This window comes from Quercus robur, chromosome 12 (assembly GCF_932294415.1).
Source record: "Quercus robur chromosome 12, dhQueRobu3.1, whole genome shotgun sequence".
Classification (NCBI taxonomy): Eukaryota; Viridiplantae; Streptophyta; class Magnoliopsida; order Fagales; family Fagaceae; genus Quercus; species Quercus robur.
This window is the reverse complement of record NC_065545.1, coordinates 23152320-23171657: the sequence shown is the minus strand read 5'-3', so window position 1 is coordinate 23171657 and position 19338 is coordinate 23152320. Positions and strand designations below refer to the sequence as shown.

General features: G+C 35.3%; 2 protein-coding genes and 1 pseudogene across 2 annotated transcripts; all 3 read left to right on the top strand.

Annotated features, from left to right (window-relative positions):
- The first annotated feature begins 2031 nt into the window (after window positions 1–2031).
- LOC126708007 (proline-rich receptor-like protein kinase PERK15) lies at window positions 2032–8133 on the top strand. Its single transcript, XM_050407801.1, has 8 exons — window positions 2032–2456; window positions 3515–3955; window positions 4285–4656; window positions 5365–5574; window positions 6250–6621; window positions 6779–7022; window positions 7105–7252; window positions 7430–8133. Exons 1-8 carry the CDS (start codon window positions 2423–2425, stop codon window positions 7805–7807), a joined length of 2199 nt encoding a protein of 732 aa, XP_050263758.1. The 5' UTR covers window positions 2032–2422; the 3' UTR covers window positions 7808–8133.
- Window positions 8134–8654: 521 nt separating this feature from the next.
- Window positions 8655–9869, top strand: LOC126709502 (pectinesterase inhibitor-like). The gene has a single exon (XM_050409761.1). It carries the CDS (start codon window positions 8882–8884, stop codon window positions 9719–9721), a length of 840 nt encoding a protein of 279 aa, XP_050265718.1. The 5' UTR covers window positions 8655–8881; the 3' UTR covers window positions 9722–9869.
- A 5405-nt stretch (window positions 9870–15274) lies between these two features.
- On the top strand, window positions 15275–16253 carry LOC126708310 (uncharacterized; annotated as a pseudogene).
- The last annotated feature ends 3085 nt before the right edge of the window (window positions 16254–19338 follow it).

Sequence of the window (19338 nt, the reverse complement as noted above, 5' to 3'; positions counted from 1 at the left end):
ATGGGGGATAATAAAAAAATACAAGATCTTCTTGCAAATTACAACCTATTCTAACAAGTGCATTAGCACTTCTATTTGCCTCCCTAAATACATGCTTCATTGTGATGTGGGGAATCTTTTCCAGCAATAATCTGCAATCAAAAAGCAAGAAAGAATAAGCAGCATTAGGGGAGTTTCCAGAACTAATAACATCTGAAATAACTTTAGCATCAAGTTCCACTTCCAAATATTGAAAAAGGATTTTCAAATGTCAGCATCTATGGATTAAAGACAATGCCCTGTGCGTATCCCAAATAAAAAAAGACATTGCCTTGTTGGCAAGGGAGTTGGACTTAATTCCAAGATTCATGGTCACGGCTTGTGCCACGTGATCCTCATGCACAGTCTTTTAGTATAAGAAATATATAATGGTGTATTTTTCTTAAAGATTAGTAATTTATTATTTTAAAATTGGTGTGATGGTTAGATTTTATAATCAATCTATAACATTGCTTGTCCAACATTGATTTCATGAGAGAGACTTGAGCTCTAATTATGAGATTTTGTTGAATTGCCTCAATAATTCTCTGGGTTTGTTATTATCACTAATCTAATTAATTTTTTATTTTTTTTTTATTATAGCATAGAGATCTTTACCAAAATATGGGTTAAAAAGAATTTGTTTTTAATGCACAGTGCAAATATAGGACATAATGAAGTAGTAGTACTAATTAGAAGTAGAATTATGTTTCTAAATAGTCACACTTTCTACTTTGGTTCATTTAAACACTTTTTTAAGGTAAAAATCTACTTAACTTCCCTATTTTAGGTATTATCTAGTTAATTTAAGTAGTATAAGGTAAAAGCGTAAAATGTAGAAAGTTACTCAATATAATACGTCATTATTCATAACTTTCATCACTTCTGTTTTTGGCGTAGCTGGTCTTCATTAAAATAGCATTAAGCATAATATAGTTTAGGCTAAGAAATAGACCAATCCATCATAATTAACTAAAATGAAACAAAATTATTATTTTGTGTGCAACCAAACTATACCTTCAAAAATTTCAGTGAATATGCAATATACTTACTCTTAATTTGCGCCCGCCAACCCAAATATGCAAAAGAATATGCTATATACTTCTTTCACTATAAAACTATAAAAGTGTATAAAGTATAAACATAGCATTCCAACGCTAAGAATTTTTTATTTTTTATTTTTGAGAGAACCCAAATCTTAGTATTTTATAGCCTACAGAGGACCCATGTTCTGGTACCACATAGTATTTTGTTTCATTTCTAAGGAAATGGATAAATTTATAGTTAAAATATATATTTTGAGCTCTTATTTTATTACTCTATTGAGTTTAAAAATAAGTTGAGCATAACTATTTTTACAAAAACAAAACTTTAAAAAGTTATACTATTTTTTTTTTTTTGAGAATTAGTTATACATTGATTAAATAAGCTAAATAAATAAAAAAGTCTTTGACAAACCATCCCTTAAAGTATTTAAGAGTTAATTATATTAGTATATATTTTATAGATCAAAGTTGAAAATTTCAATATATTTTTTTTAATTTAATAATTATAAGTTTATAACTAAATAAACTAAATAAATTAAAAAAAGAGTCTTGACAAACCAACTCTAAGGTATTTAAGAGTAAATTATATTACTCTATATTTTATAATGAAATGTGAAAATTTCACTATTTTTTTATAATTCAAAAATTATAATGGAAAGCGGAGAATAAAGTTGCTAATTGAATTACAATTGTGGAATAGAATTTTGAATAATGTAACACATATATATATATATATATATATATGAGTTTCTGTTAAAATTAAAATTAAAATTCATAAAAATTAAATATTTCCATACCCATAATAAAGCAAAAAGGAAGTACTTTATTTTATTTTTTAATTTTTACCGTTAATTTGTTCTTATTCGTTTTCGTTAACGGCACACGTAATCTGCTTTCTGACATGTCCAAATTATTAAAAAAAAAAAAAAAGGCTGAAAACAAAAAATTATAAAAAGCAAAAAAAGAAAAAAAAAAAAAAGCTTCTGGAGCTCTGATAACAGAGTGAACTCAACGACATCTCCACCAACAGTCACCAAAGAAAAAAACCTTTCTCTCGGAGCTCGAGAGTTTTAATTCATTTCTTAAGTTTTTTCAAACTGAGCCTCTCCGATTCCTACTCAGTAATGACGAGTTTGACTCTGAGTCCACTGTTCCGAGTTCCAATTTTCATTATATCTCCGCCGTTGGATCCTCCTCCGTTTACGGCCGCAAATTGTTTCAGCTCCTAGTAGTGTTGTTGTTGCTTTTTTTAAACTCAAAAAGTTTGTTCATGCTCATTTGGTTCTTCACAGTTTGATCTCGCCGTTGATTCCCATCGAATCTCACAGATCTGAAACGCTTAATCAACGGCGTCGGTGATGATGTCGGTGCTCGCTGTTTCCATCACTACCGGTAATTCTTTGTTTGCGTACTTTAAATTTTCAATTCCTTTTCAGTGTTTTCTTAGCGGCTCCGTTTTTTGCTGATGAGAAAATGTGCGAAACGAAAATTTTGTACCTATATATATATATATATATATATATATGCTTAAGCTTAGCGAAACCGAGTGTGTGTGTGTGTGAGAGAGAGAGAGAGAGAGAGAGAGAGAGAGAGAGACTCTAAATAATTTGGATTAGGTTTAGTGGAGCTGTGGTTTTGTAATTTCAGGCTCCAAATTATATAGTTAAAAACCTTAGAGTTTACTTGCTACTAAAAAGTATTCATTGTTTTCTAATTGGAAACTGAAAATACAAACATGGAAAAGAAGAGGAAGCGAAATTGACGCATAAATTTCACTACTTTATTGATTTTTCACTGGAAATGAAGAGAACTTGCTTGAATTGGTTGGCTATGGTTGTTAGTGTTGTGGCTTTGTTGAGTTATGTAAATTATGTAACAATGAATTGTACAATTCTTATTGTTTAGTTGTGTAAAAAAGCGAGAAATTGAAAGTAATATTCAAAAAAATTATTTATTAAATATTTAGTTCTTGCTAGTCATAAGCCAATGAGTTGAATAAGGCTTGGTTGGATAGTTACATTGTTTTATGTCTCCTAGTATTGTAAAGTATCTAATAACTTATGGTATTTGAAATTCTTTTATTTTGTGAAAGTATAAAAAAAAAAAAAAAAAAAAAAATCCTTTTATGTTCGTGTAATATTTAGCAACCAAATGAAACAATTGGCTTGTTATAAGATCTTCTTCTTCTTCTTCATTTTTTTTTTGTGTGTGTGTGTGTGTGAAATTCGCACAAGATGTTGAAGTTTGGTGTGCACATGTGTGCGTGTTCTTTTTAGGATTTTGGGAGCAAATGTATATGAGCATTCTGATACGCGCTTAATTTGTTGCATAAGCACTGGTTGTGTGAATTATTAATATTTTATGGAATAAAGAGCTTATGTTAAAACGATAGCTGCTATGGCTTCCATTTTCTCAGTAGATTGAATGTTGATATTGAACAAATGTTGCAGGAGGATTCGACAAACCTCGACGGTTGTTGCTGAAATGGATTCTTTTTATATTTTATGTGATATCCATCGTCTATGCTGATGTACCCAGGAGTCTATTGGAAGCCCCTTCAGTATATCCAACTAGACCACCTTTGGCTGCACCTGCTATTCCCGATCTGCCTCTGCCAGCTGACCTTCCTCCGTCCCATAAACCTCAACATAAGCATTTTTCTCCACGTGGTGCACCCACAATTGCTTTATCACCAGCCCATACTCCTATTTATGGCCCACTGGTAACTTCTACTCACCCCCCTACAAGTTCACATCTGTCAAAACCATTAATGAAGAGGAATAGTTTAGCACCGCCTATTGCTGGTTTTGAGAATATTTCCCCAACAGAGGCTGGTGCTGGTGTTGTTCCTTCTGGTTTGCCTCAGCCACCATTATCTCCTTATGCATCCAGTAAGTTATATTCTCAATCGATATATATATATATATATATATGTATATATATATATAATCTTGCTCTTCTTTGATTTATCTATCAGATGTTGAGCAACTCTTCCATGGAAAAAGTGGGATGATCCTATAATGTATTAAATTTTCCTCTTAATATATAATTTTTAATTTGTTTCCTCCTTACTTTACCAAGTTTATGGTGGCACATTGAATGATCTGCTTGGCTTCATAATTGAGTCATATTTAAAGTTTCCTGGTTCTGCTCTTATCAATCTTGTAGTTAGCATGGTCCTTACTTTGATTAACATATATGCTTACTTTTATTCTGCCAGACTGTTGCAAACCAGACATGGTATTGAAGCGAGGGACTCGGGGCTGCCACTGTGTGTATCCGATACAGCTAGACCTTCTCCTTTTAAATGTCTCCCAAAATCCTAGTTGGAATGTGTTTCTAAATGAACTAGCTTTGCAACTTGGATTGGAAGTTTCTCAAATAGAGCTGATCAGCTTTAATGTAGTCAGCTTATCAAGGTTGAATATTTCAATGGATATAGTTCCACTCAAGGGAATCAGTTTCTCTGCAAGTGAGGCATATGCAATAAACTCTTCGCTTGTCATGCATAAGGTTCATGTAGACCCTACATTAGTGGGTGATTATAAACTTCTCAATTTGACCTGGTTTCAGCCTCCACCGCCTGCTCCAGGTATTTCTTACAAGGCATATAATGCTTTAAGGATTTTTTGAACCAATGTATTCTTGCCTCCACTGAGCATTTAGTATATCAACAGTGACAGGATCATTGCTTATGCTCATGGCTCCTGATTGCTGTTACTGTTTGAGAATTTGGCTCTGAACTTAGTACTTTTTTATTTGTACCACTCAGACAAATTAAAGAGAGAGAGAGATTTAAAAATGGTGATGACTGGTTTGGTGGCTGAACTTATTAAAAATTAGGATCTTGTCCATGTAATGTCTTAGTCTTCCCATTTCTTCCAAATCCAAACTTCACACAGCTGCTGATTTTTAGAGATATGTATATATATATATATATTTATTTTTTTTCTTTCATATAACATAAATGCAATATATATACATGCATATATACAAATTAATTTTTCCAGTTTTCCCCAAAAATGAGTTAATAATAATCAGTTGCTCAAATTGGTAAGCCAAGAATAACTTTTTTATGTTTTGTCTTGGGGGTTGAACCTGAAGAAAATTGTTAAAATATTGATTCTGAAAATTAATCCTGACTTCCTCTTGCTATGTTTATAATTAGTTTTGACTTCCTTGGTATGTCTCATTTACACACTTAATAACTTCTTTGTCTCTAATATTATGTTTGATGACTGGTCTATAGAATGTAACCCTGTTCTATGAATATTGACATTGTTTTGCATGTGATACACAGCTCCTCTAGTCGCTATGTCACCTGTGGAAGCCCCACATAAGTTACCAACTGCTAAACCACTCAATACTTCAAACGGAGGGAGGCATTCAAATTTGATCATTATTATTGTTATTGGCACTGGTGTACTGTTCATAGCCATTATATCTGTGCTTGTACTTTGTTTATGCACAAACCGCTCAGGGAAGACTAAAGCATCTCCTGTAGAAACTGGTATTTATCTCGAATCTTATGTCATACATCTCACACTGTCTTTATGGTTTACTTCTCTTCTAATAATCGTAACAGTAACTCTGTAACGACTTGCTAGTGGTAGAATGTGTAAACCCTCATGTAGATCAGCTTCTGACAATGCCTAAAAAGTCTGCATTGGTGAAGGCATGCTTGCTTTTGATTCCTGTTTGCAGAAAAATGTTTCTGCTACTTGGTTTGCCAAAGGTTGCCTCATGGTTTTAAGTTTTAACCCTTAGAAAAATTAACAGTATGTTCTCTTAAGTCCTAACCCTCTGGTCTTGGGTTTGAGCCCCACAGTGGGCGATTGATTATGACAATTTTTTACTTATTAGAAAGCAAATTAACAGTATGTAACATTGTTATGTCGGCATAGCTTTAACAAATTTCAACTTATTTTGTTCAATATTTGATTAGTAAAGATTGCTTTATGGAATATAACGTCATTGGACGCATCAGACTAAAACAACTTAGCAGCTGAAGAATAGACTTAGAAGCTCTGTGATAAATGATGAAAGCCTGAAACACCAATACAGATACTTGAAGTGGATTTGGTTTTAATTGATTCTGCATGACTATTTTGGTTTAAGTTTTTCATGAAACCTTTTGTTCATCTCTTCTTTTCAATCAGTGGTTGTTTCTTTTCTTCTCCCTCAGAAAAGCCAAGGACGGTGAATACAGCTCCTACAGTAGGATCTCTTCCCCACCCAACCAGCACTCGATTTATAGCTTATGAAGAACTCAAGGAAGCTACAAACAACTTTGAATCTGCAAGCATACTTGGAGAAGGTGGGTTTGGTAGAGTTTTCAAGGGTGTCTTAAGTGATGGTACAGCTGTAGCAATCAAAAGGCTTACTAGTGGAGGCCAACAGGGGGATAAAGAGTTTCTAGTAGAGGTTGAGATGCTTAGCAGGCTGCATCACCGTAATCTTGTCAAACTAGTGGGTTACTATAGCAATCGCGACTCTTCACAAAACCTACTTTGCTATGAGCTTGTCCCAAATGGAAGCTTGGAGGCCTGGCTCCATGGTAATTTTTTTTCCTGAGTCACAGATTCTGCTGGCATTTTGAGTTTGATATTTCTCTTTCTACTGGAGTTTCTTTGAGCGGAAACTAAAACATAGAAGCAATTCCATTTGTAAAGTAGTTCTTGTATACAGTTGACATTGACTCTGATTTAACTCAGGTCCACTAGGAGTAAATTGTCCTTTGGATTGGGAAACTAGAATGAAGATCGCACTTGATGCTGCAAGAGGACTTGCCTACCTGCATGAGGACTCACAGCCCTGTGTTATTCACAGAGATTTCAAGGCATCCAATATATTGCTTGAGAACAACTTCCATGCTAAAGTTGCTGATTTTGGGCTTGCCAAACAGGCACCCGAAGGCAGAGCAAATTACTTGTCTACTCGAGTGATGGGCACATTTGGGTTAGATTCATTATCTCCCATCCTTAACCTTGTTATTGCATAATTTAAATTGGTATTAATATGGAGGAAAATTAATTTACAGGTATGTAGCTCCAGAGTATGCAATGACAGGGCATCTACTTGTTAAAAGTGATGTCTACAGCTATGGGGTTGTACTACTTGAATTGCTGACAGGAAGGAAGCCTGTGGATATGTCACAGCCTTCTGGACAGGAAAATCTTGTCACTTGGGTTAGTCTTATTGTTAAAGCAATCCTTTGTTCTTCTTTTTAAACTTCTATTTTAATAATCATTGTTTGTGGTTCCTAATTTTTTGCATTAGGCCTTTTATGATCTGATTGATTGTAATTTGTTATAGAATTATAATTCTGGACAGAAATCAAAACTAGTGAGTTGTATTGCTTGCAGGCCAGACCAATTCTTAGAGACAAGGATCGGCTGGAAGAGCTTGCTGATCCAAGTCTTGGAGGAAAGTATCCAAAGGAAGATTTTGTACGGGTTTGCACGATTGCTGCAGCTTGTGTTGCTCCTGAGGCAAGCCAACGGCCTACAATGGGTGAAGTGGTGCAGTCACTTAAAATGGTGCAGCGCGTCACAGAATATCAAGATTCCACATTAACTTCTTCCAACAACCGGCCCAACCTGAGGCAGTCATCTACTACCTTTGAGTCTGATGGAACATCATCAATTTTCTCTTCTGGCCCTTACTCTGGTCTAAGCACCTTTGACAATGACAACATCTCAAGGACAGTGGTTTTCTCTGAAGATCTTCATGAAGGACGATGAAGACCTTAAAGGTAAGTTAGCCAGAAGTCTTCATTCATTGTATAGTTTTTGACTGCCAAAAATCAACGATGTGAAGAGTGTTCTTGTTGGAGGCGGACATAAGGAACAAGATTTTTTTATGAGAATGGCATAGATTTTGTAAGTGTGATTGGTGGGGGCTGGGAATGATGGGTGCTTTTGTGTTGTCCCTGGTGGAGAACCATTGTTCAGTTTTCCCCTAGGCAGTGTTTCTCCCTCTTGGATAAATTTTGTAAATATGCCTTGTAGCTTGTTTCATCAGATTGGCTTTAAAGGGTCTATTAATTTAATTCTCTATTTTTTTTTTCGATCTACATTCTGAATCAGACGTGATATGCTGTTACTTTTCAGAGGTTTCGGTTCTTTCTTTATTTTTACCATGATGTTTATTCTGGAAAAAGAGAAGTTGCAGTTGATCAATTTCATTTATTTTAGAATCTTATTTTCTTTTGTGTATGGGCTTGGATATATTGGTATAAATTGTCAATTTGTTAGCTACTAAGAGATATGTATCTCTCTCTTTAACACGTATATACTTGAGTTTACAGCATGATATAGTGTTAATGAATTGTCAGTTTATTATTTTAGTTAGTAAGAGATATATATCCCTCTTTAACACGTATATACTTGAGTTTACAGCATGATATATTGTTAATGGTAACAAAATCAGTAACTTATTTTACCTGGTCAAGCCTGGTTGTCTCTGTCTTGCCCTTTGTTCTCTATGTATGATACATATTTTTCATAATCCTAACCTACTGAGGTGACGTTATGGTCCAAATGCACAAGAAACTATCCTAAAGGGCAAAACTAAATGTTTCTAAATCGATCCATACGAAACTGGTATAACCTACAATCCTATTTTCAGTAAAGTTTGTATGACAATCCTAATTCCATGCATAACGATCCTCCTTCTAAAACCCCACGTCCCACCCATCATTTGCTCCATTCCTTAAAGTATCCTCTTTGCTTTCCCCCAAGAGAACATTATTTGCTCCATTCTTTAAAGTATCCTCCTTTGTCTCTCCTCTTTGCTTTCCTCCAAGAGAAAGGGCAATGGAAGTCATCAACCACATTCTCCTCTTCATCTCCCTTTCTTCCCTTCTCCTCTCAGCAAATGCTGTTTGCGTACCTCGCAAGCACAGTGACTTTGCTGTCTCCACCAATCCATCCTCAGCCCCCGCCTTGCATCATGCAGATGTCTCAGTTCCATCCACGTCGGGTGTCTCCAGTTCAGTTGAAGCTAGATTGCCTCATGCAGATGTCTCAGCTGCGTTGGGTGTTTCCGGTTCAGTTGAAGCTAAATTGCCCCATGCAGATGTCTCAGCTGAAGTTAAATTGCCTCATGCAGATGTCTCAGCTGCAGCGGGTGTCTCTGGTTCAGTTGAAGCTAAAGTGTCCGGTTCATTCTCCCCCATTTTGCACACTCCACCAACTGCAAATGTTAATCCTGCTGTCCACAAAGTTTGTGGCATAACTAAAGACCCTGTCGTTTGTGCCACCACCATCATTCCATTCCTTAGTGGAGAGTTTGACCCAGCTTCCATCCTCGTGTCCGAGATTCAAGCAGCTATAAGCTTCACCAATAAAACCATTGCTAAGGCAAACGAACTTGCTACACACCATTCCACATCCAACTTCGAGTCCCAGTGCATAGAACAATGCCAAGAAAACTACGACAGTGCCCTCAACAATTTTCAAACTGCCTTGGTCGCCATTAAAGCACATGATGCTGGCCGTTTAAATAGTGTGCTTAGTGCTGCTATTACTGATGCTGACACTTGTAATGATGGTTTTAGCGATGCTGGGATACCCGGGTCACTTTTGAGTGAGGCCAATGCCTACATTCATTTGTTGGGTGCCATTTGCTTGGACATATCTACGTTGCTCCATTAAGCCAATTCATCAGGAGATCGTGTTTTTCTATTGCTGGTCATTCATTATTTATGGCTTATGTTTGTTCTTATCATTGCAGTGCTACCTAAGAAGGAGAATTATATTGGTAAATGAATACTTTAATATAATCTTCCTATTGATAGTACTACTTTCAGGTTGTTGTAGACTTGTAGTGTTGCTTGGTTTCTTTGACGGTAATCAAAATCCATGTTCGTGGAATTGCACATGTTTGCTTAGCGGCATTATAGCAAAGATTAAACGAAGGCCTAGCACGCCTAAGCTACGAGATGGAGTAATCATTAGTTATATCATCGCCGTAAACACTATTTTTAGTTTTATATTTTAAAATCTAATCCATCCATATTGAATATGTGAAAATCTCCCCTTTCAAAAGTGGTTTTTCATAATTAACACTGCAAATTTTCTAAGTGGGTGCAATATAAAAAAGAAAATGAAAAATTCAGATCTTTTGAAAATGCTAATCTGTTGTATAAAGTTATAAACCAATGTGTGTCTTGTGTCGTCTTAAAAGAAGGAAAGGTACATTTTAAGGCTCTTAAAGCATATTTAGTAGAAAATAGAAGGATACGGGTTAGTTTCAATGCTTTAGCGTACTGGAGTTAACACAATAAGGGTATATATTCAATTTTCGTCATATGTCTACATCGTGTTGGCTTTAGTGCACTTACTACACTAGAGCTAACCCTTACCCAAAATAGAAATGGCTAAACAGTTTAAGGTTAAAGTTGAAATTTAGAAGTTTACCATAAAACTCTTTAGTGAACTATTTCACCATTGAATAAAATTAATAAATTGACATAAATACTATTATTTTTTTTTTCAAAATGACACTTAATGATCCCATTCTAAGAGAGAGCGCATTAATAGATAATAATCTATATATATAATAATAGGTGAAATTGAGAGAAACTCAAATTTCTATATATGTAATAATATGTGAAACTGAGAGAAACTCAAATTAGAATTCCAAATTAGAGTTCCAATTTTGTGCCATGTGTTCTAAATTATTTATTCTTAAAGAGTTTTATTTATTAATTTTAGAATCAAATGTGGGACCACATCATAAATATTCATTTAAGTGAGTTATTAAGTACAAAAATCAAAGAATTTATAATAAATGAATCGCAAAAAAAAAAAAAAAAAAAAAGAAAAAAAGAAGAAGAAAGTGTTTCACAATAATTTAAAAAAAAAACATGGACAATTTACATTTTATACCTAATAATATCCTTACAATTTTTTTTTTAAAGAGTTAACAAAACATAAAAATGACTATCAATGACATTTAAATTATATATATAGGTGTAGGGATGACAAGCCCAGAAATGTATATTGGGCCGTGGGCCTTGTCCAAGGACACTTAATAGTCCGAAGACGGGTAAACGTTATCGTGGAAAGGCGCATTAGTGAATGAAGAAAGGGGTTTGGTCATGAGGGTCCAAGAAGGAGGTCTGAGGACAAATGCCACCTCGGCTTAATAGAGCAGAGGTCAGAAGGGTGGGCCTGCCCCCAAGAGCAGCGTTCTGGGCTGTTCTACTAGTAAGGACGAGCATTAAGAAGGGGTAAGACAATGGGAAAGTAAGAAATATCTAAAGGAAATCTGCTGTCATCGCATTGAATGCTTTGTAGCTATCTCTTTGGCCGCATTAATATGGAAGTGATACCTGAATAGTGATATTCAGCCTTACAGCTATCTCTAGAAAAACTTCAGGAAGGTGCTAATCAGACAAGGATAAAAGCTAGACATGTAATCAACACGTGGATGGCTGAGATGGAGTGAAGAAGGGTAATATAAAGAAGAAGAATCCCATTGTAGAAGGGGATCGGAGAATTTGTAAAGGAAACACTGTAACATTGAGAATTGAAATTGTACTCAAGTCTAAGAATAATATAATCTAGAACTACTCTCCTCGGACTTAGCCGAGGAAGAATTTCTTTGCAAAAACTTGTTTTCCTTTGTCTTTTCCTTGCTTTCTTACCATCTTTAGTCCATTGTGAACGTTGTTCAATTCATTGAAACCTAGTTTTTAGCCCACTCTTTACAAATTCTTTGTATTGGGCTCTTTGAGCCTCAATCCTTTTACCTTGTGGGCCTAGGATCCAAAACCTGCCTTACAATTAGAACCATCTGTGGGAAACTTGAGCTTTGGTGAGTTCAACGTCCAGCTATGGTGGGTTCAAGGCCAAACTGGAAGGAGTCTGTTGGTTCCCAGCGCCAAGACCAATTCCTCAATCTTGAGCAAAGAAGGGACCAGAAGGTTAGCGTGCATACCACGCATGCTAGTAGAAGTTATTCTTGAAGTGGGAGTCACCTCTTCCATGAAGAGAATACTAGAAGAATGTAGCTGGAGATTGACCGCTTGCGAAGAAGGCTGCGCCACGAGCGATGAAGAAGGACTCCTTCAAATTTTGACCCTCCTTCAAATTTTGACCCTTCTTCTAATGATGATAGAGATGACAGTTACAGGTCCAGGTCAAGGACTCCCCCCAGTGAGTCTTTCTCGTGTGATGAGGATCACCATTATAAGTGTAGAAATAAGAGCCCATCTCGCAAAAGTTTAGGAAACGATGCTATGAGTATGGCGTTAAAATCAAATTTCCAAATCACTTTTTACACGCAAAATTGAAGGAGGAAAACTTCCTTGGCGGTTTACTCAGCCAACATTCACTATGTACAATGGTCGAGTAGGCCCTATGGAGCATGTGAGCCACTTAAACCAGAGAATGACTGTTCACTCCAAGAATGAGACCTTGATGTGCAAGGTGTTCCCATCCAATTTGAGGCCTGTAGCAATGAGATGGTTTGATGGCCTGGGTGAAGACTCTATTAATTCCTTTGAAGAGCTTACTCGGGCGTTTAGAGCTTGTTTTGTTACTTGCAACAGTGTTCCTCGGCCCTTGGACTCTTTGTTGTCCATGATCATGCGAGAGGGGGAGACCTTGAAAACATACTCTAATAGATATTGGGAGATGTTCAATGAGATCGATGGGAATTTCGATGATGTGGCCATAAGGACTTTCAAGGTTGGCCTACCTGCCGAGCATGATTTGAGAAAGTCTTTGACAAGAAAGCCGGTTAGGAGTGTGCGTTAGCTCATAGTTCATATTGATGAGTATAAGCGGGTTGAGGATGATCAACAGTAAGGAAAGGGAAAAGCTAAGTTGGTCCCCCAGGATCGGAGGGATTTCAGGTTGGACAGGTACAATAACAATCGACCTCGGAAAGATTTTACTGGGCATTCTAGCTCAGCTACTGCTCAAGTGGTTAGCACTGTATTTCGAGAACCGTGCACCTGATTTTAGGAAAAATTAAGAATGAGCCATACTTTAAATGGCCAAATAAGATGAGAGGAGACCCCACGAAACGCAACCAAACCCTTCATTGCCAATACCATCAGGAATAAAGGCATACCACAGAAGATTGTAGGACGTTGTGGAGTCATTTAGAGTAATTGGTTAAGATGGGGAAAGCTAAAGCAATTCTTGTATCAACCCAACGGATAGGGTGGTTAGGTAGGGTCAAGGGCTCAGAGAGATGCTTCTACAAGACTACCTCTAGGTATAATCAGTGTCATTCTTGCTGCTTTAGGAATGACTGGTTCTCAACCATTCAGGGGTGATGTCTATAGGTCGGCCATCAGCAGAGGGTTTGTCCCTTATTCTGAAGAGGAGTAGAATGGAAGTCTGGCTGGTTTTGAGTTTTTTGGATGAGGATAAGGTTGGAACCTTGCAGCCACATGATGATGCCCTGGTGGTCACCTTCGGTATAGATGGGTATGATGTGAAGAGGGTGTTGGTAGATCAAGGCAGTGGCGCAGAGATCATGTACCCTGACCTATTTAAGGGGCTGAAGCTAAGGTCTGAGGACTTGGCCTGTTATGATTCCCCTCTAATAGGGTTTGACGGGAAGATTGTTTTTCCGAAACGCCAAATCGGACTACCTATTTAGGTAGGGACAGAGGTCGTGGAGGTAAACTTCATCGTGGTAGATGCCTACTCCCCTTATACTGCTATTGTGGCAAGACTTTGGCTTCATGCCATGAGAGTCGTATCTTCCACCCTACACCTGAAAGTAAAGTATCCTTCTGGGGACCAGGTTGAGGAGCTGGTTAGGAGCCAATTTATGGCTAGGTAGTGCTTGGTGGCTGCAATTAGACATCAGAATGGGGTTGAATCCTCAGTCTCTACTGAACAGGGTTTATAGCAATCAACAATGCCAATGCTGCTCACAGATGTGGTGATAGAAGGGGCAAAGTGTAAGGAATTAGAAAAAGCTATTGTTGGTGATGATAAGTATAAATTTTTCCAGGTTGGAGTCCAACTGCCTCCTTAGGAGAAGGAAGAGTTGATAGTGTTTCTTAGGTTGAATACTGAAGTCATTAAATGAGTAAAAAATTTTCAAAATTTTCAAACTTATCTCCAAGCACCCACGTGTCCTAGCTTTAACTTTTGCACATTGATTTTTATTTCTTTTGTTTTTTCATTATTGCATTTAGTAAGCACATGTACTTAGTACCATTATTAAACTACAACTCTTCTAAAACAAAAAATTATACTACAACCATAATTATTACTAATATTTAAAGGAATTATTATGCCAGACTTTAAAATCATTTTATATTTTTAAGAGAATATATATATTTAGCGATAATTTCAAAACGGTACACCAGTAGTAACTGGTACTGAAATATTTCATTTCTCTAGCTAAACCAAAACGGCCTCTGGTACGGTATCGGAGAGGCAAGGGTGTGTGCAAACATGAGGTGTGTGTTAGTGTGTGCTAATGCACAGTGGGGTGTGTGATAGACTGCTAGTAGTTAGTAAAAAATATTAATGAAGCAACTAAACATTAATAATTAATAATTTAATTAACTAATACATTATAAAAGACAAACAAATTAAATTATGTTAGGCTAAACAACAATTAATAATTTAATAGTTAATGAAATAACAATACAACAAATTATAGTTTATAAGAGACAAACAAATTTATGAAACAACTAAACAACAATAATTAATAATTTTATTAATATTTCAAATGAACTTATAGTTTATTGTACTGGTACTTTTGTTCATTTCTTTTTTTTTTTTTTCATTTTTTTTTTACCTTTTGAGGTTTTTTCGGTGTACAGAATGCAAATTTGTTTTGGTTTTAAGAACATTTTTTTTTTCAAGTACAAACTTCATGTTGAATTTCGGCCAGTATTTACTGAAACGTCCCAAAACAGACTGAAATTATCCGAAATTTTTCAAAGTGGAATAGGAGCACCCTGGACAAAATTCCTGGAGTCGCTACTGAAGAAACATCGGAAACTTTCAAGGGTTTCTAATGTGGAAAATGTTGGCTCATCAAGATCGGGCAAAGATGGTAAGAGGTCCAAATCAGATATAGTATCTGAGGACACAGATTATGAGGAAGATGAAGAGTCACGATCTGATGGTGAACTTGAAGGTAAGAAAATGAAGAAGCAGAAAAAGGAATCTGTTGATTCTTTTTATGGATAATAAAAGGGAAATGATTCTCACAACGCGTCAATGGGCCTTCAGTCAAGCAAAGATTCCGCACCTGGTACAAGTGTCATTGAGTTTCCAAATGGATTGCCCCCTGCCCCATCAAGAAGTGAGCATTTGTATCTGTTTTACGTTCTTACATTTTGAGCTTATTGAATTCTATAGTAGCATTACTAATTGCAATTTCCACCTTTATTGCGGCTTTTATTGATTCCAGAGCAAAAGGAGAAACCTTCAGAACTAGAGCAGCAACTAAAGAAAGCGGAGGCTGCTCAGAGACGGCGGATGCAAGTCGAGAAGGCTGCTCGGGAATCTGAGGTTTGTTTTTGTGTTATTCTATTTCACTGTTTGTCCTCCTTTTTTATATCTTATGTAAGAAGTAATAGAAACATTTCTGTTTGGATTGAATCTTGTAGGGTGAGGCTATCAGAAAAATTCTTGGTCAAGAGTCTAGCAGGAAAAAACGGGAAGATAAATTTAAAAAGCGCAAGGGAGAATTGGCACAGGTATTGCATAAGGTTGGATGAATTTTCTCTCTTCTCGAACTGGTTTTGATATAAAGCTATTCTGTTAATTGTTGTTACAATATTCTTTTACAGGGGAGGGCTGCCAATGTTATGATGCTTCCATCTAACACCGTTAGGTTGGTAATGGGTCCTACTGCGACTGTATTGAAGTTTTCCGAGGATATGGGTCTGCCGTATATTTGACTCTAAACCTCACAGGTATAATCTCCTCCGTTGTGCATTGAAAGTTACACATGACGATTCATATCAGCGTGCTTAATACTTGGTATTTCGAATTACATCAATGTTCTTTGCTGATGGCTTGAAAACCTTTTTTGTTCTGGATTTACAGTTATCCTCCTCCGCGTGAAAAGTGTGCTAGTCCCTCTTGTACTAACCTATACAAATATCGAGATTCCGAGTCTATGGTTCCTTTTTGCAGTCTCCAGTGTTACAAGGCTATTCAACAAAAGATGCTGGCTGAAACTACCTGCTGATGTTGCTTAATTCGCTTTTAACTTAAACTAGTCGCTAACCCGTGTAATGCATGAAATAGTTTAACAAAATTAAATTGTGGCGCATCAATAGAGCAAAATGGTAGAAGAATTAAGAATATTTGTTGAAAGCTTCCTCTAATATACAAATGTTAATAAGCAAATATATTAGAAAAGAGTACATGGTACTTGTATTCTGCATGAGGACAATAAAATTAAAAATAAAAGCTGAAAGGAAAAATATCAAAAGAATACAATTTAATTGAAGAGCTATAGAATTAACTCATACTAAATATTAATTATCAAACAGTTCTTGTATGTAAATATCTTACATATTATAACAATGACAACAGTTTAAATAAACCACATATAAGTGGAAAGTCTCGTGCCACTAAATTCGAAGCTCATAAACATTAACAATCTCCATATCATCAGGTTTTATATGGACTGGGGTATTTAAGGCTTTGGCAATATCAATGCAACATTGTGAAGAACTCCCCGCACTTGAATTGTGCTCCATAAGCCTATTTAAGGCTTTGGGGGTTTCAAGTTTCCACCTTCAACAAAATAAGAAAAAATAACATCTATCTGAATATAAAACTGAGTCAAAACAAATATAATATAAGCCATGAAGTTAGGAAAAATAAAATTTTAGAACAAATTTTCAAGTTCAAAACTAAATGTGATTGTCCCTTTTATTCAACTTAATTTTGTCATAAAATATCTCTCTTCATAAAGGACTATTTTAATGTTGTCCACTATTCAAATTTGTGTAGTTTGACTAATTTAAATATCCTAGTGCTATATCCAACCAAGAACCATAAAGAAACCAAGAACTATAAAGAAAGGTAGAGGGAGGAAGGCTAATTTAAACGCAAAAAAATGAAGGCCTCTAGAAGAATTCAAACTCGTATCAATAGCAAGCATCACCTCCAACTTAAACATTACAGCCCTCATGTTTGGAATTTGGCAATTTATAGGATTGAAACAATCAAATATTTATAAGTGTAGTTCTCTCAATTACAATGATTAAATTATCATGCATGAATGTGTTTATGGAGTAGTCTCACACACTTGGCCCAAACGATATGCATTTGTCTGTAGTTTTTATTGAGGTTTTTGGGGTTTACTTTGGGTATACAGTCATGAGGTCTCTCCTAAATTTTCAATAAAACCCAAAAACCAATGCACTTTCGTGGGCTTTCAAGTGTGAAATCATAGTTTCAGCTATAATACTTAAGCTTGTAACTTGTATATACATGCAGAATCATTACTTTTTTTTTTGGTAGTCACTGAATCATTACTTATCTTTTGCATAATTGGATGCCAAAATGCAAGCATCACAATGTGATTTGATTTAGGTCTTTTATTTATTATGTTTGATAAAACATGTATTTTAGTGCTCAATGTTTGTTTCGTAATTAGAAACTCTTCTCAAAATAGTTTGTGAATTCAAGTATATCTTATATTTCCTAGAATGTAAATGGAACACATAAATAACATTAAATCTCATGCTCAAACATTATATCCCTGCTTAATTGTAGTTTCCTGCAAAACTATTGAATCTTTGACTTGTATAATGGCCAATTTTGGGTATCACATCTTCTACCTAAAAAACAACAAAACCCCAAATAAGAAATTTGGGCAATGGCAAACCAATGTCTCCAAGACATTTATTCAAGAAAAGATTGATGTGAACATTGTAATGGAAGAGGGAAATAGAATAATGTAAAAACACACACATACACATACATTTGAGCAACCCAAATTTAAGATTTTAGCATTTGGTTCATTTTCAAATATTCTAAAAAGATTAAACATACTAAAAACAAAACTGACCAAATAGGATCATGTTCTTAACTCTTCCAATTAGCAAGTAACAGTTTGTTAGTGCCACCCTTCTCTTGAAATCAACATAGGTAAATAAGCATATCCATAAATAGAAGAATTTGTGCAAAAAGTACGGTAGGCTAATATGAAAGCAATTGTAACTAATCAAAGAATTCACCAAATTTAGACCCTAAGCCTCACATTTGGTAACATAAAAAAATCATGACAGCAATAAAATGTAGGTCCATAGCAGAATTTTGTGTTGTACTGTCCTGAAACAGTTGTTTGTGAAATCTTTTTAAATTCATATAAAAGCTATTTTTAGTGTGTTATAGAGTCGATCATGTGTGGTTCCCTTATTGCTATGTTGCTACACTATTCACAGGTTGCTACTCTACACCTAGTCTAGTGCTAGTGTATTAGTTATTTGGCCATTCGGACGACTACCTGGCTAATATACTTATTGTGGGTTCAAATGCTAACACCAAAAAAAAAAAAAAAAAAAAAAAAAAAAATGAAAGCATAAAATATACCAAATTGTAATCAGCCCATCAACATTTTTTTTTTCTCAACAAAGAATAGTAATCAAATAACACCACCCAAGCAAGCAACAGAAACCATAAAACCCAGCCAAAAAAAAAAAAAAAAAAAAAAATATACAAAACAATTCTAAAGTTTAAACATTGTATTCTAACTTTGTATAGTTTTATACATACCTTCAGGTGCTTTAATTAGTCCAAAATTCTTTCATAAAGCTCTCTAGTCCTTTCAAACTCATCCTTAATATTTCAAAATCAACGTATGTTTGTTATTAAATAAATAAGAAAAGAAAAAAAAAATCAATGGTAACAGAATTCTTTTACAATACAATGGATCCAGGGGCAAGTATATAAAACAATACTAAAGAGAATTGTTTTATGAATTAATAGCTTTTCTCTTTTTATTTTCCTAAACTCTGTGTTTTTAAAGATTGAATAAACTCAATTACTTATAATAAAAAAAATCTTTATTTACACATACCCTTATTTTGCACTACACATATGGTACAAAAAGGGGAAAACAACATCAAACAAAAGGAAAACAAAAACGTGAACTGAATCATCAAGCAAAAGAGGTAGTAACAAAATGTAAAAAGGGGGGAAAAAAAATCAAACAAAAGAATAGAACACAAAATAAAATAGATTTAGAGAAACCTAAACTGAATCATCAAAATTCCATCAATATTTATATACTGTGAGGTGAGGAAGTCAGGAAGGAA

Bases quoted from the DNA above. Each gene is read 5' to 3' on its own strand.
- LOC126708007 (XM_050407801.1), top strand. From the start codon at position 2,423: ATGATGTCGGTGCTCGCTGTTTCCATCACTACCG. The intron at 2,457-3,514 runs GTAATTCTTTGT...CAAATGTTGCAG, and splicing joins CGCTGTTTCCATCACTACCG to GAGGATTCGACAAACCTCGA. The intron at 7,253-7,429 runs GTTAGTCTTATT...TATTGCTTGCAG, and splicing joins AGGAAAATCTTGTCACTTGG to GCCAGACCAATTCTTAGAGA.
- LOC126709502 (XM_050409761.1), top strand. From the start codon at position 8,882: ATGGAAGTCATCAACCACATTCTCCTCTTCATCTCCCTTTCTTCCCTT.